The 17379-nt window shown below is 47.8% G+C and overlaps 1 protein-coding gene across 3 annotated transcripts in view; it reads left to right on the top strand.

The window, feature by feature from the left end:
- The window catches only part of Gabpb2 (GA binding protein transcription factor subunit beta 2), a 38777-nt gene extending 28822 nt beyond the window's left edge, over positions 1 to 9955 (top strand). For all 3 annotated transcript variants that reach the window (XM_052730787.1, XM_052730786.1, XM_052730788.1), the window contains 3 exons: positions 134 to 319; positions 2336 to 2463; positions 2962 to 9955. In XM_052730787.1, coding sequence (XP_052586747.1) covers positions 134 to 319; positions 2336 to 2463; positions 2962 to 3267 — 620 coding nt within the window. In that variant the 3' untranslated portion in view covers positions 3268 to 9955. The remainder of the gene's footprint in view (positions 1 to 133; positions 320 to 2335; positions 2464 to 2961) is intronic.
- The last annotated feature ends 7424 nt before the right edge of the window (positions 9956 to 17379 follow it).

Raw genomic sequence — 17379 nt, 5'->3', positions numbered from 1 at the left:
AAAAAAAAAAAAAAAAAATCAACCAAAAAAAATTTCTTTTTCAAAAATACTTGGAGTAGTATTTCAAAGAGAATGATGAAACTTGTAATTTTTTTTATAAACTTGACATTAAATTCACTGTTGTTATCTCTAGCTAATTTAGAGGAAATCGAAGAAGGAAATTCACTTGACTCCTCGATCCAGCAAGTGGTGGGGAGTGGAGGCCAGAGGGTCATCACCATAGTGACTGATGGAGTCCCTCTGGGCAATATTCAAACCTCAATCCCTCCTGGAGGCATTGGCCAGCCCTTCATTGTAACTATGCAAGACGGACAGCAAGGTAAGTTATATCTAGTAGACGTTCGCTTATTTAAAGATATTTCAGATACGTCATATTCTCCTAAGAATGAGACCGTAAGTAAGGCAGGTTGCAGGCGTGGGAGGGAGGCTCGAGAATGATAGAAGAAGCTCTAAGAAGAAACAGTTACCAGGTTACATAGGGCAGTTTAATTTCCCTAACAGATACACACTTGTGAGTAAAAATGAACGGTCTTAAACCACATGTGGTGGCACATGCCTGTGGTCACAGCACATGGGATGCTATGACACCTTGGGCTACACAGAGAGACAATCACAAAGAATACACAGATAAATAAAAGTGAAAACGACACTGGACACAGGTCAGGAGCTCAGCACTGCGGAGACAGGCCGGAGCATGGCTGCAAGTTCCAGACCAGCCTGATCTACATAGTGAGTTCAGGGCCAACCAGGCCTGCAGAGTGAAACAGTATTTCACAAAACAGGCTGAAGAGATAACTCAGTTTGTAGAGGCTTGTCTACCATGCAAGAGAGTGCCCATCCACAAGTCAAGGAGAAACCCAGCCACTCCTTGGTCCAGCCTCCAGAAAATAGACTTGTAAGGCTGTAGTCACTGTCATGTTTTGAAATGACAGCTCTAGCGTCTGTAAAGGAGGGTACCACTGCATGTACTGTTTCCATGTACAGGGAAGGGAGTCTAGGGGTCGCTCCATGTATCCACTCGTCCTTTGCGGTCTGACTCGGGGCAATCTGACTTTAATCCCAATGTCTGTTCCCTTTGGGGTCTTTGAATCCTTTTGTAGTCTGATAGCCTGGAGCTCAGAGTTTTCTGTACTTTTCTGTCAGAATCTCCCACATAAGTGAGGTATGATGGCTCATCCCTGTAACCTCTGCACTCAAGAGGCTGAGGCAAGAAGATGGCTCTTAATTCCAGTCCCGTTTTATTATTTAAAAGAAAAATAATTTTTTGGGCAAGGTCTTAATCTGTACCTCAACCTGGCCTCAAACTCACTTGTAACCTAGGGGGACAATGAACTCAAAGCCATCTTCCTACCTAGTTTCCTGGGCACTGGAATTATAAGTGTGAGCCACCACCCTCTACTTTATTTTGATTTTTTTTTCCTTTTGAAACAGTATCTCTCATAGCACAGGCTGGTCTCAAACTCACTTAGTAGCCAGAGATAACCTTGAATTCCTGATCCTCTTGCCTCCTCCCAAATGCTAGGATTACTGACACAAGGCATCATGGCAGGCTCAGATTTTGACTCTGTCTCTCTGTCTCTCTTCTTTTTCTTCCTCCCTTCATCCCTCCCTCCCTTCCTTTCTGTCTTTCTGTCTTTCTGTGTGTGTGTGTGTGTGTGTGTGTGTGTGTGTGTGTGTGTGTGTGTGTGTGTGTGTGAGAGAGAGAGAGAGAGAGAGAGAGAGAGAGAGAGAGAGAGAGAGAGAGAGAGAAGAGGTCTGGCTGCGTATCTTTGGCTGCCTGGTGCTCACTTTGTAGGCCAGGGCAGCACAGACTTAAAGCTGGTCTTCTCCCTCAGCCTCTTGAATGCGGAAATCACAGGCACGTACCACCATGTTTGGCTAAGCCAAAGGTCTTTATCTTAAGAACCTGAGGCCTGCATGGTCTCTGAGCTGCGGTTCCTTCTTCCCTGGGTTCTGCTTCTTCTCTGGTTCTTTTTGTGGGGCTTCACCTTATCTTTTGACTTCAGACTCTGTTTTCATTGTTTTTGGTTTTGCTTTTTGAGACAGGGCTACAGAGAGCCCTGCTGTTGACCAGTCTGAGCTCGAATTCAGAGTTCTGCCTGCCTCTGCCTCCTGAGCATGGGGACTAAGGGTGTGCAGCCCCCAGCTAAAGAGATACCACAAACAGTGTACAGGGGCATGGGTATAACCTGGTGGTAGAACACTTCTCTGGCATACAAGAAGCCATGCTAAAAATAGTAATAATATTAAGTTCACCTTTTTCCAGTTAAAAGCAAACAAGACTTGTCTGGATAGTGTGTGCTCATTATCTCCACTGGTGTGTTTTGGCTCGTAGTTCTGACCGTGCCTGCTGGTCAGGTTGCAGAGGAGACAGTAATTGAAGAGGAAGAAGAAGAAGACAAGTTGCCACTGGCCAAGAGACCAAGGATGGCAGAGACGACAGACAGTGTAGAGGAAAGCAAGGTGAGGAGATTCTTCCCGTGAGAGGGTGAGAAGGAAAGGCAGCCATGGCCACGGCTCTCCGTCTGTTGTCTACGGACTGTAGACTGTTAGCGGGGTTCTCACCGGGGGTTCTCACTGTGGCCACGGCCTCTCCGTCTGTTGTCTACGGACTGTAGACTGTTGCGGGGTTCTCACTGTGGCCAAGGCCTCTCCGTCTGTTGTCTACGGGCTGTAGACTGTTGCGGGGTTCTCACTGTGGCCAAGGCCTCTCCGTCTGTTGTCTACGGGCTGTAGACTGTTGCGGGGTTCTCACTGTGGCCAAGGCCTCTCCGTCTGTTGTCTACGGGCTGTAGACTGTTGCGGGGTTCTCACTGTGGCCACGGCCTCTCCGTCTGTTGTCTACGGGCTGTAGACTGTTAGCGGGGTTCTCACTGTGGCCACGGCCTCTCCGTCTGTTGTCTACGGGCTGTAGACTGTTGCGGGGTTCTCACTGTGGCCACGCCGTCGTGTGCTCTGCAGGAAGGCAGTGAACGAGAGCTTCTGCAGCAGCTGCAGGAGGCCAACCGAAGAGCCCAGGAATACAGACACCAGCTTCTCAAGAAGGAGCAGGAGGCGGAGCAGTACCGACTCAAGCTGGAGGCTATGGCCCGGCAGCAGCAGCAGCAACCCAACGGAGTGGATTTCACCGTGGTGGAGGAGGTAGCGGAAGTGGGTGCTGTCATAGTGACAGAAGGGGAAGTGGAAGAGAGAGCGGCGGAAGTGATGAAGTCGGGAAGGACCACAGAGCCTCACGCTAGTGTTTCCATAGAAACTGTTCCATCCTAACACGCAAAGGCCACAACTTGCACTCATTCATCTTATCCTTTTTAAGAAGAAAATACAGAGGGCAAGCATTGTGTACCAATTAAGACTGTCCTTAAGAAGGTAACAATAGCAGGGCCCAGTGCCTGGGCCCAGGAAGGCTGTGTGTGCAGCTGGAAAACTCAACTCAGAGCCACCTTAGGGATCTAAGGGACCAAAGGACCAGGACCAAAACTCTCAAGTCACATCATTGCTTTAAACAGAGTACTGGGCATTGCGGGTTGATTTTTTTTTTTTAAATACTTAACTTTATATCAAAAGATTTTAAAATAATACTTGTAATACATATACACCAAGAGCCTTTAATAATTATAACTGAGATTTTCAAGTGACCTGAAATTTGCCTTAGATTTATGAAACTAATATGGTTGTAGGAAGCCCCCTCTTGAGGAGGAGTAAAAGAAACCCTACATTCCTTTTTTTCCTTTCCTTTTTTTTGGGGGGGTGGGGGGCATGGCAGGGGGAGGTTTGAGGCAGGGTTTCACTGTGTAGCCCTGGCTGTCCTGGAACCCACTCTGTAGACCAGGCTAGCCTTGAACTCACAGAGCTACCTGCCTCTGCTTCCCCAGTGCTGGGATTAAAGGCCACCACTGTCTAACTAAATATACCATACATTGCTAAGAGCAGGCCCACAAGCTGTCCCTAGTTAATTCACTGAATTAATAAGGAATCTATAAGCAAGAATGGTAGTACATACCTGAAATGCCAGCAGTCAGGAAGCTGAGACAGAGCTAATAAGTGTGAGGTCAGCATAAGCTAAAGAGACTCCTTCAGTGAAATAGGGCCAGGTGTCGTGGTGAACACCTTCAATCCCATCACTCAGGAAGTACAGACAGTCGGATCTCTGTGAGTTCTAGGCCAGTCTGGTCCATATATCAAGTTTCAGGTCAGCCAAGGCTACATAGTGAGAACTCGTCTCCAGATAAGACAAAGCAAAACAGAATGCGAGAGGAGAGGTGGCTCAGTGGTTAGGAGTATTGCTGCTCTTCCAGAGAACCTGAGGTCCGCTCCCAGCACCCATATCAGGCTGCTCACAACTACATGTAGTTCCAGCTGCAGGGGATCAGATCCCCCTTTCTGGCCTCTGTGAGCACCCACACACTTATACATATAAATAAAAATTGAAAAGTTAAGTTAGTTAAATGCCGAGGTTCACACTTTGGGAACATGGGGCAGGAAGATTGCCTTGAGTTTGAAGCCAGCTTGAGCTCCATAGTGACTTACAGGTCAGCCTGGGCTACAGTGTGGGACCCTAACGCAAGAAGAGAAAATTAAATCAAGGGTGGTGGGGTATACCTCTGCCAGCAGCACTGAGGTGGTAGAGGAAGGTGTATCTCTGTGAGTTTGAGGCCAGCCTAGTCTACAGAGAGAGTTCTGGGATAGCCAGGACTACATACAGAGACCCTGCCTCAAAAAGAAAGTAAGTTAGCAAAGAGAAGCTGACTTGATTGCCTGATAAATTGTATGTTCATAGCTTAGACACCAGTTTAAAGAGACAAAATTCAACCAGGCACAGCAGTGCATGCCTGTGATCCCAGCACTTGGGAGGCTGAGACAGGAGGATCACTGCAAGTTCAAGGCCGGCTTTGGCTACAGTAAGATTTTTCTAAACAAAACAAAACAAAAAAACACAGCAAAAACTCTGACTGGCCAGACTTGGTGACCTCTCCCCCCTGTACTCAGGAAGCAGAGGCAGGTAGGTCTTTGGGATTCTAACTAGCCTGGCCCACATAGGGAGTTCCAGCCAGGGCTACACAGACCCTAACTAACAACAGCCAAAAATCTGAGGACGTAGCTCAGGGTAGAACATGGTGCTTAGCGTGCACGGAAGCCCTGGGTTCCTCCTCTACACTGTATGTACACAACAGAATGGGGGCAGGAGAGCAAGGAAAAACAGTTGACGTCAGACTCTTAAATGCTGGAAAATTGACCTATGTGGGGGAGTGTACATGTCGAACCTGTGTCCTCCAGGCTGCGTTTCCTGAGATGGGGCAGTGGCCAGAACAAGGTCCTGAGATGGAACCTGTACTGACTGGACTTTATAAGACTTCAATCAGGAGGGTCATTTATTGTCAAAGCATATTGCTTCCAAACACCTGTTTATATAAAATCAAGCTCGAACTCTTTGAATTCTATAAAATGTGATTGGACATTCTATGTCACAAAGGACATTGGTGCTTTCCTATAGCACTTTACCTTCTATGGCCAAAAAAAGGAGTGTGGCAGAGATGAAGGCCAACGCTGTGTGGGCTTGTTTCTGTTTGATTTTGGATGAGTACGTTGCTGCTTTTGTTAATGTGGGCCAGCAGAGCTCTGCCTTACAGTGTTCAGGACAGGTGACAGAGGGTGCAGGTGTCGTCACTGCCACAGAGCAAGGAGCCACACCCGGGCTCTTGCTGACCTCCTCTCTCGCTTACTCTCTGCTCAAACACTTGTGCAAAGATCCTCAGTGCTGGGGTGTTGTTGAGGTGGGTCGGGGCAGGTCTCTAGTCTTAACACAGAGTGGTTTATTGTTTGTATAGCTGGGCGTCCTGCTCATGCCTGTAATCTCAGCACTCACAGAGACCCGGCTGCTTCCCCCCCCCACCAAGGGCTGGGGTCAGAAGTGTGTGCCCCCACTGCCTGGCTGAGACACCTGTCTTAAAGAGAAAAGAAAGGGCCGAGACTATAGTTCAGGAAGAGCCCTTGCCTGTCATTTTATGAAGTCCTAGGTTCAATCCCCAGGACTGCAAAAAACAAAATATTTTTTAAAAATTTAAACAGCATGTGATAGTACATGTCTGCAATCTCAGAACTAGGAGAGGGAGGCAGGGGGTGAGAAGAGGAGGGCCATCCTTGGTTATTTATTAAGTCTGAGGCCAGCCCACACCCTGTCTCCCCAAAGGGGGAAAGGTATCTGAAATCAGGGAAAAGCTACGTAGACTTGCTTGCTTTGTTGCAAATTAGAAGGAACCAGAGGGACATGTGCCAGGTACACATTGAATGACTGTCGAGAATATGGTTTCCTAACTAGTGATCATGAAGAAAGTGGGCATTTTTAACCTGGAAACAGCTTGACAGGTAACACGGTTCTGTTTACCTTGATTAGTGGAATAATTGTTGCAGTGTTCCAGAGGTGTAGAATCATTTTTGGCTGAAAATATAATTCTCTAAATCAAAGTTAACAAACAGATTGGACTGTTAGAGGTTTATAGGCCAAAATAACTGTTTTGAAATGAGTCTTGGCTGCTGGCACTTGGACTAGGTCTGCTCTGTGGATCCGAGCATCAGGGATTATTCTAGCGCCTTGAGAGTGTCTGGAGACAGAGTGGAGGAGGCTGTGTGCAGCTGAGGATGGGGAGCGCTGTCTGCTTCTTCCTGCTGCTGGCTCTCCTGAGACTCCTGGGGAACGGGGTGCTAGCAGTAAGCTCTCATGTGTGGCATTCTAGAGCCTTGGCTAACTGGAGGGAACAAGCTTCTCTTTACATGGCTTCTGTTTACATTCTTGGAGCATATGTTGACTTAATTCCTTCCTCCTTTTAAGGGGATGGGGATTAACTCTGCAGAGGGTATCCATGCCTAACCACCTCATTACCTTGGTAGTTACTGTGGGCATGGGATCTGTCCATCTAGCCCTCCCTTCCGAGCAGAGCTGCTTCTTTAGGAGGCTGTTTTGTTGCTCCAAGTCGTTTTTGAACATGACGTCTCTGTTTATCATCTCAAAAAGGAAGTAGGCTTTGCGTTTCAGTCACACTGCTGCGAGGCTGCGAGGGTGAGGGAGAGGATGCTCTCAGTCAGTTAGAAATGAAGTGTGGATCCTAGCATGGGACACACTGAAATCCCAGCTTGGAGGAGGTTGAAGCAGGAGGCTCAAGAGTTAGAGGCCACACTTATACGTGACAACACTGTCTCAAAAGATGGGGCTGAGAAATGGCTCAGTGGATAAGAACTCTTGTGATATACGAGCATGAGGGCCCAAATTCAGATCCCAGCACCCACTCTAACAAGCCTGGTCCCTGGGCCTCCTGTGACCCTAACCCTCCAGCAGGCCGAGGACAGAGGACCACTGGGGTTTGCTGCCTGCCAGTCTGACCTAAAGGGGAATTTCAGGTTCAGGTCCTAAATGAGTACAGCAGAAAGCAGGGAGGAGGAAGAGACCCACCTTCTCTTCTACCCTCCGCACACAGGCATAGTCACCCGGACACACACATGCACACACAGCACACTCACACCCAGAGAGTAAGTAAGTAGAAATTAAGTCCACTAATGCCACTTCATGACCTCAGATAACCTTCTAAGCCAGCCTTCTTTGTTTGTCGGTTTTTTAAGACAGGGCCTCACTCTGTTGCCCAGGTTGGCTTCAGACTCAGGGCAGTCCTCCTGCCTCAGCCTCTTGAGTGCTGAGACTCTAGGTGTGAGCTCCACATCTGGCTTGGGTCAGTTGAAAGGATATACCATGGATCTTCTGGGTTAAGAGGGCCCAGCTGATTTCTAAGGCTGGATACATGAGGATCAAGTGGCAGATGAGCCGTTTGGGGCTGGAGCTCAGCAGAAGGACACCAGGCTTAGGACTCTACAGGAAAGCTGCTGCAGGAATTCCAGTGTTAATTCAGGGAGATAGACCCGACATTTGCATCTTGATTGTAAGTCTTTCCCCAAAAAAGAGGAAAAAAAAGAATGTTACAACTTCTGTTCTTCCTGGCTTCAGGGAAATTCATGACAAATGTATAAATGTGCCTTCCCCGCTCCTGCCCTGTGGGGGCCTATTATTGTAATGCCAAAGCAGAGCCCTCATGGCTAACGTAGGAGAAAGTGGCCTTAGGGGTTCTGCTTTGAACTCTGTGCCTTAAGAGACACTCTTTCTCTGTCAGATGTGTATTGGCTTTGGTTCTGTCTTTTTTCTAGACATAATCTTACTATGTAGCTCTGGCTGGCGTGGAACTTGCTATGTAGACCAGGCTGGCCTTGAACTCATAGAGACCCACTTGCCTCTGCCTCCTGAGTGCCAGGATTAAAGGCACCTGGCAACAGATAGTTTTTATATCCTTTTGCTGGGTGCATATCAGTGTATATGTATGTAAATACATAATGGATCTTTCCCAGTTTTCTCTCTGAGGTTCATCTCTAAATTATCTGGGATAACCTGGATGCTTATTAAGTACATAGATAGGGTTTCTTTGAATCCTCTTGATCCAAGGAAACATTGAATAAGGAGAAATAAGGGAGTTGAGGCCCAAGGAGCTGGTCCATGCTCACGGGGAAGCAAGCAGATGAGTGCAGACACCATGGTCAGTGCACAGTGACCAGGAGCAAAGTGAGCTGCCCCCCATGACCCAGTCAGTGCCTTTTCCTCCCGTTGAAGCTGGCTTGACCAGCCTGGGCTGCACAGTTAGACTTCTGGCAGGAAAGAGCCCAGGTGCGGAGCTGTGGAAACTGGCCCTCTGGACCCCTGCGTCCCAGCCCAGGGTCCCACCTTGGAGAAAGAGCTTGCTCTGAGAAAGCTTGCTCATAGGACTGTCTCCTAACATCTGCCACCTCGGGGCTAGAAGAGTTGAGGGAGGCACAAGGGGCACTCTTGTCACAAGTCTAACAATGAGCAGGAGTCACTCTTTGTCCTAATTTCTTGGACACTAGCCTGCTGCCCTCTCCTCGTGCAGATGGATAAAGTTCATGTCAAGGCCACCACTATGCACTTTACGCTCTTACTCCTGGTTTGTTTGGCTTCTTTGAAACAGGGTCTCTTTCTGGCCCAGGCTGACCTGGAACTTACTATGTAACTCAGCTAGCCTCAGACTCAGCAATCCTTTTTCCTTGGTCTCCTGTGTCCTGGGATTACACACAAGTCACCATGGCAGACCAGCTAACTCCATTTTATGTGGTGCCTCTACTCCTTCAAGTTCAGACTATTTCCTGTCACTTTACTTAACAGGAGACCAAAAGCAAGAAGGACGGCCATTAGAATGAAGTAGTCTAACCCTCTGGTGCTGTCCTTCTAAAGGGTTTACCCTCTCTAGGGCTAGGGAGGAAGATCTTAAACTCTGCAGTGGTAGTTTACCCTCTCTAGGGCTAGGAAGGAAGATCTTCTTAAACAATGGAGTGGTAGTTTGGCTTGTTAGGAGCAGGGAACTGTGATCCTTGTCTTCCCTGCCCTCCCCCACTCGGCGGGCTTCTGCTGCCCACAGCTCCTGTCTTAGGAAGGTTCTGCCAGGCACTGGGACATAATTAGTCCGTCATCTCTAACCTGTGGGGCTCCTCTTTTCCTTCCCTCCTCCTTCCCAACCACACGTTGTCTTCTGAGGTGATGTGTTGCTGAGAATTAACCAGGTCATACTCTGTGTCCCACTTGGTTTCTGACGACTTGCGATGTTAACTGTTACAGTAGCAACTCTGCTCCCTGGCCTTGCCCAGTGTGTCCTGCCAAGGCCATGTAGAGGCAGGTGCCCAACAGTGTCCTCTTGTTTTTCAACTTGTCTGGCAGCTTTATGTACAGTAAAATTTTAGGGAAACTTAAATTTTCTTTTTTACTTAGGAAGAAATAGTGCATTCTGATGAGCAAGCTTGTGTGTACATGTGTATGGATGAGCATTTGTGTACATATACCTATACAGATCTATATTATATATACAGTTTTGTACTATCATTTAAAATAAAGACATTTCTTAATAAAATGTTAGTGTTGTTGAAGTCTTATCACTTTGGCAAAGAATGTTCCTCCTGTTGACCCTGTTGCAGTGACCCAGTCACACTAAGAATGATCCTCCTGTCTGACCCTGTTGCAGTGACCCAGTCACACTAAGGCTGAGGTGTGTGAGCCTGCGGCCCCGGCGTCTTAGCTCTTAACCTCTGTTTATTTTATTTTATTTCCAGACAGGGTTTCTCTGTGTAACAGTCCTAGCTTTCCTAGAACTCTCTCTGTAGCCCAGGCTGGCCTCGAACTCACAGAGATCCGCCTGGCTCTGCCTCCCGAGTGCTGGGATTAAAGGCGTGTGCCACCACTGCCCGGCATGGCAGGCGGATCTTTTTGAGTTCGATGCCAGCCTGGTCTACAGAGCAAGATCCAGGAAAGGCACCAAAACTACACAGAGAAACCTGTCTCGAAAAACCATTAAAAAAAAAAAGAAAGAAAGGCAGAGGGTATGAACAAGACCAAACAGTATTGCTGCCATCTTGGGACAGTCAACTGTGCCTCCTTGCAAAAGGTCATTCCAGCTGGGCTTATTGACAGTTTATGTCCCCTGCACAGAGGGACAGAGAGGAGCACTGGGTTCTTAGCTGATGTCCATGGCTCCTTACCACCTATTGTAACTGCATGGCCTGGGAAGGGGCCTGCTGGATAAAGACTTTTCAGGTACAGCCTGCTGCCGGGGACGAGCACCCTTTTAAGTAACCCCTCACCTATGCTCTTTAAGGAAGTCCAGGAAACTCATTGGGTCTCCAGAGTGAACTTTGGTGGAATCCTGCCTCGGTTTGTCAATTTGTCATCGAGACCTTAGGAAGAAGGGTAGACACTGTTTATGTCTCCCTCTGGGAAGGAATTTTAGCAACACTCACATAGAGGCAACTCACATCTGTAATCCCAGAAAGCTTGAGGGCCTCCTAACCTGGCATACACAGTGGCAAACAAGAAACCCACACCTGAGCTATGGCACACATGCACCCATACTCACAAGCAAACATGAGCATAATCATACCAAAAGGTTTTTTTTAATTTTATTTTATGTGCATTGGTGTGTTTGCCTGCATATATTGTGTGAGGGTGTCGGATCCCCTGGAACTAGAGTTACAGAAGCTGTGAACTATCATGTGGGTGCTGGGAATTGAACCTGGGTCCTCTGGAGGATCATCCAGTGCTCTTAACCACTGAGCCATCTCTCCAACCCCCATACAAAAGATTTCTAAAACTAAATGCTTTTAGTGTAAAAAACTCAGGCTGGAGAGATCACTCAGTGGTTAAAAGCACATGCGACTTTGCAAAGGACCCAAGTTCAGTTCCCAGCACCCATGCTCTGCAGCTCACAATTGCCTGTAACTCCAGCTCCAGGGGGATCCAATGCCTCTAACCTGTAGGCCGCTGCACTCGCATGCACACACCCACACACATACACATCATCAAAACTAATCTTTTAAAAAGTGTGTAACTGTTGAGGGGGGTGGGCATATAGCTTAGTTGGTAAGAGTGCTTGTCTACCATGCACAAGACTCCAGGCTTGATCCTCATTATATCATAAAATGAGGCTTGGTGGCACGTGCCTATAATCTCAGCACTCTAGACGGAGGCAGGATAAACTCAAGGTCATCTTTGGTCATCTGGGCTATATGTGACCCAGTCTCAAAAAAGGGTGGTGGGGGGAGCTGAGGAGATAAACTTGGATAGCACATGTGAGGCCCTGGGCTCCACCTCAGTACTGGGGGCTGGGGGAGGGGACCAAAGCCACAAAAACGTAAGTACCTGAGTACCTGCGCTCAACAGGCAGCTTCTTAGCTGGACATGGTAGTTCATGCCCACAACCCCAACACTCAGAAGGCTGAGGCAGGGGAGGGGCTGAGGTGGGAGTGGGACTGAAGCCTAATACGGCATCTGCAGGCAATCTCTCCAAGTCAGTGATCAGAAGAGCAAACAGCCTCCATGAACTAGGCTTCATGTCGGTAAATTGCTCTTTGGCAAATGTGTATGGCCAGCAAACACCTCACATTCACCGCTGGGTTACTGAAGTATCATACATACGGTCATCACTGAAGGGAAAAGCAGGAACTTGAGGAGCCTTGAGAAGTGAAGAACAGAGTCTGTTGAGTTAAAATCCTGGTAAGAGAAATCACAAGGAGGATAGGACGGTTGGAGGGACTAGAGATAGCTCTCTGCACTTGACCTTAGCCAAAAGACCAAGGAGCACTAGAAGGCTGAAGTGAGAGCCACCTGGAGATTACTGTGTCCACAGACGTTTTGTCTACGACAGCTAATAGATACCAGAATAAGTTAAGATTATAGGCGGTTCCTGAGCAAAAGCTAGGGCCACCATAGGGCTAGTCAGTTCCTATAACACAGAAGTTACCAGAAGCCAGGGGTGGGGGCACATGCTTTAAACCCAGCACTCAGGAGCCAGGGGCAGGTGGATTGCTGTGAGTTTGAGGCCAGTCTGGTCTATATAGTTAAGCTCCAGGCCAGCCATAGCTACACAGAAGAACACTGCCTGCTCTTCCAGAGGACACAGATTTGATTCCTAGCACCCACTTTGGGTAGCTCACAACCACCTGTAACTCCAGCTCCAGGGGTCAGTCTCTTCTGGCACTCACTCACATGCACATACATGCATACAGATACACATGAAGAAAAATAAAAATAAATCTTAAAAGATAACTTTTTAAAATGTTTAATCTTGATTTTTTTTTTTTTAATGTGAATGGGTAAGTTCTACCTCAAGTGTGTGTCTGTGTTCCACATGCATGTGTGTGTAGTACCCATGAAGACCAGAAAGGGTGTCCAATTCCCTGGGAATGGAGTTACAGACAGTTGTGAGCTGCTGTGTGGGTGCTGGGAATCCATCCCTGGTCCTCTGGAAGAGCAGGCTTAACTCATCCCCTTAAATAAGATTTTATTTCTTTTTTTTTTTTGCTTTTCGAGACAGTTTCTTTGTGTAAGAGTCCTAGCTGCTCTGGAACTCCTTTGTAGACCAGGCTGGTCTTGAACTCACTAAGATCCACCTGCCTCGCCCCCTGAGTGCTAGGATTAAAGGCATGTGCCACCACTGCTGGCAAGATTTTTTTTTAAAGGAAGTTACTATAGTAAAGAAAGGTGATGTTGGAAATGTCACCAGTATTGTAATAGCTGGTACTGACTGTGAAGTTGACAGGACCTAGAGTCACTTAAGACACAGCCTCTGGGCACGTCTGTAGGAAGTTTCTAGATTGGGTTATTTGAGGTAGAAAGACCCACGCTAAATGTGGGTGACATCATTCCATGGGCTGGGGTCCCAGACTGAATAAAAAGGCTCTGTGGCAAGCGCCTTTACTGGCTGAGCCAACTAGTTGGACAGCTTTAGACATCTAAATTCATCTCTGATTGCATTTGAGAAGCTGGGGGGTGGGGGGGCTGGAGAGCTGGCTCAGCAGTTCAGGGCATGGGCACTGCTCTTGCAGAGGACCCCATGTTTGATTCCCAGCACCTACATGGTGGCTCCTAACTCCAGTTCCAGGGGGTCCAGGGTCTGACACCTTCTTCTGCCCTCTGCAGGTACCAGGTACACACTTGCTACACAGATACATGCAAGCAAAATACTTATATGCATAAAACAAAAATAAATCTTTAAAAATGTTTTAAAATCCAAACAGGGGCCAGAGAGATGACTCAGTGGCTAAGAGCGCTGGCTGCTCTTCCAGAGGACCCAGGTTCAATTCCCAGCACCCACATGGCAGCTCACAACTGTCTGTAACTCCAGTTCCAGGGGATCTGATGCTCTTTTCTGGCCTCCACGGGCACTAGGTACACATGTGGTGCACAGACATACATGCACACAAACACCAATAAACATAAAATTCAAGTTTTGAAAGTCAGAAACAAGCTAGGCAGTGGTGGCGCAAGCCTTTAATCCCACACTTGGGAGGCAGAGGCAGGCGGATCTCTGTGAGTTTGAGGCCAGCCTGGTCTACAGAGCGAGATCCAGGACAGGCACCAAAACTACACAGAGAAACCCTGTCTCATAAAACCAAACCAAACAAAACAAAACAAGCCAGAAACAAGCAACAAGAAAGACTGAAATAAACTTATCAGTGCATCAGCTCCTCAGGCTTGCTCTCTTGAGGTCACCCCGGCCTCCATTAATTCTTTGCCCAAAGTCACTGCTCCTCTGAAGGCAATCTCTACCTCCAGCTTCCACAGTCTCTCTCTTTGACAAGGTCTCACTATATAGTCCTGGCTGTTCTCCAATACATGGCAATCTTGCTACCTCCACCTCCTGAGGAGCTGGATTACCAAACCAAAACCAAACCTGGCTTTGTGTATATAACCTTTTTTTTTTCCTTTTCTTTTCTGTTTTGAGACAGGGTCTCATGTTTCCCAGGCTAGCCTCAAACTCAGTGCCTAGCATTATCCTGAACTTTCGATCCTCCTGACTCTACCCACATCCCTCCTGATGCTGGGATTCCAAGCACTGCCTTGGTTAACACAGTGCTAGGAAGCAAACACAGAGCTTCAGACACGTAGGCAAGCACTCTGCCACCTGAGCTGGGTTCAGCTTGTACCCTGACACTTGAGGATCAGCGATTCCCAAGGTCATCTGCTGGGGCAAGCGGCAGTGGCTCCTGCCCGTGTGTTCCAAAGCTTGGGGCAGCAGCATCAAGAAGCGGCAAACCTGAGTAATAAACAGCTCAGGCCCTTGTGACTTTGCCCCCAAAGAACCCAAGATGCTGAACAGCTTTTGAAGCTCTCTTGATTGTGGAACCTTTTGAGTCTCAGGTCCCCAAAGCCTTAGACACCTGATGGCCTCAGCCTGCTGGGGCCCTGGTTTCCCCATAATCTCCTAGGATGCCTCTGAGAAATTAGCTCAGAGATCCCCAAGGATGAGGCCGCTGTCATATTCTGCTTTTCCTAATAACAAAGCGGGCCGATATTGTGACTTGTAGAGACTGCCTATCAGCAGTAGAGACACATCTCTGTAATCCCAGCACTTAAGAAGGGGAGGCAGGAGGGTCAGAAGTTCAGTGCCAGCCTGGAATACATGAGACCCTGAAAAACAAAATCCCCCCAGCAGATTCCTTAATTGAACTTAAAGGACATGTTTGTCTGTACTTCCATTTTCAGCAATAATGTCTACAACTTATCCCTTAATTCATTATCCACTATTAGAATCTGCCAGTAGAAAAAAAAAAAAGAGGTTCTTTAAAAAAAAGGGAGGGTTGGGGATTTAGCTCAGTGGTAGAGCGCTTGCCTAGCAAGTGCAAGACCCTGGGTTCGGTCCTCAGCTCTGGGGAAAAAAAAGAATCTGCCAGTAGGAAGTTTTCATGAGTAATAATGAATTGCCTCTTTGGTGGTGGCCTATGTTATTTTGGGCAAATAACCATGTCCTACAGAACACTTAATTGTGGGCTTTTGGGAGGTGGTGAGGAAGGCTCTGCTGTCCAGGCTTGCCCTGGATTCACAATGTTCCCGACTCAGACTCCATGGGAAGTGAGATAACATCAGACCACCACACACCTAGCTAGCCTGCTTAATTTAAACCTATATATTTACATGCTTTACAAATCCCTGTTATCATATGTCCTTTCTATTCCTTAAAAAAGAAATTGAGGGCTGGAGAGATGGTTCAGCAGTTAAGAGCACTGGCACTCTTCCAGAGGAACTGGGTTCAATTCCGTGCACCCACAGGGTGGCTCACTGTATGTAACTCCTGCTCCAGGAAATCCAAATTCACTCTGGCCTCCCTAGGCACCAAGTGCTCATGGAGTACACATACATTACATGCAGACAAAAAGCTTAAAGAAAATAACATTTAGCCAGGTGGTGGTGGTGGTGGTGGTGGTGGCGGCGGCGGCGGCGGCGGCGGCGGCGGCGGCGGCGGCGGCGGTGGCGGTGGCGGTGGCGCACGCCTTTAATCCCAGCACTCAGGAGGCAGAGGCAGGTGGATCTCTCCGAGTTTGAGGCCTGTCTGGTCTACAGAGGGAGTTCTAGGACAGCCAGAGCTACACAGAGAAGTGGGGGGTGTTGGAGATTAGTTGACCTGCAAAGGTTTCCCAGAAGGGCCCAAGGACTCGCTCTTATTGCAACACAGCTGCTTTCACTTGCTCTTGGTTCCTGGCTAAAGAAGTAAACATTCTCTTAAAATTAGTGATAAGTGACTGCAGTCAGGACATGGTCTTTCCTGTACTGTGTGCTGCCTGCAGAGAATCCCAAGGCTAAAGCTGGGCTGTAGCTCCGTGATAGTACATTTGTCTACATGTGCAAGGTTCTGGGTTTGCTTCTCTCTCTCTCTCTCTCTCTCTCTCTCTCTCTCTCTCTCTCTCTCTCTCTCTCTCTGCCTCTTTCTCTCTCTCCATATACATATATGTGGGTTTCACACCCATGCATTCAGCCAACCACAAATCAAAAAATATTTGGGGAAAGATGTACGTGTACTGAACACGTATAGAGAGCTTTTTCTCATTATTTCCTAAATAATCCAGTATAACAGTTCTTCACACTGAGGCTCAGATCTGCAGTCCCAGCACTTGTTAGACTAAGGCAGGAGGAGCAGTTCAAGGATTGCATCTACTACATACGAAAGTACAACCTAGTCTTAGAATAAACACACACAAATGCTATCATTTGCCTTGTATTAGGGACTGTTAAATAATCTAGAGAGGATTTAAAGTATACCAGAGGCTGGGCATGGGTCACATGCACACACATACCATGTCCTTTTATTTGAGGGACTTGAATATTCAGATTTTCTCTGATGTAGTGACTGTCCTAGAACCCGTCCCATACAGAACCGGGGAATGACTGTACTTCCATTTTAGTTTAGTTTTGTTTTACTGGAACTTGCTTATGTAGACCAGGCTGACCCTACACTCACAGAGCTCTACTCATCTCTGCCTCTCAAGTGCTGGGTGGTCAGTTTTAGTTCTTTACATCCATACTTTTTCCCTTTGGGGTTGGTCTGGGGTCTCGTAGCTTAGGTCAGTCTCAAACCTGCTATTTGAACCAACACTGCAGCCCCTTCTCCCTTCTTTCCTCTTGGATACCATCTTCCTCACAGCCCAAGCTGCCGTCCACTTCCCAGTAACCCTGCCTCAGCTTCCTGAGCGTGGGAATTACAGGCGCGCACCACTACTCTGTTGTATGGGTGCTTGGATCAGAACTGAGGGTTCTGCGCCCGTTCATGTTCCCCTGTGCTGCGAACAGAGCTACATCCCCAGCCCCCCTCATCTTCTCAGGATTTGTGTGAGAGAGATGGGGAGGGGTGCCGATGGCACACATGTGGAGGTCTGAGAATAACTTTAAGGTTGGTTCTTTACACCGCGGCTTCTGGCGGCCAGACTTGCCAGGAGAGCGCTTTACCCACTGAATCATCTTGCTATCCCTCTTCAGTTTTTGAGAGAGACTAGCTATAGCCCAGAATTCATGAT

The sequence above is a fragment of the Peromyscus californicus genome, unplaced genomic scaffold (assembly GCF_007827085.1).
Source record: "Peromyscus californicus insignis strain IS unplaced genomic scaffold, ASM782708v3 Scaffold_9__1_contigs__length_137607984, whole genome shotgun sequence".
Lineage (NCBI taxonomy): Eukaryota > Metazoa > Chordata > Mammalia > Rodentia > Cricetidae > Peromyscus > Peromyscus californicus.
The sequence above is the reverse complement of the archived record's forward strand: the minus strand, read 5'-3'. Positions and strand labels throughout refer to the sequence as shown.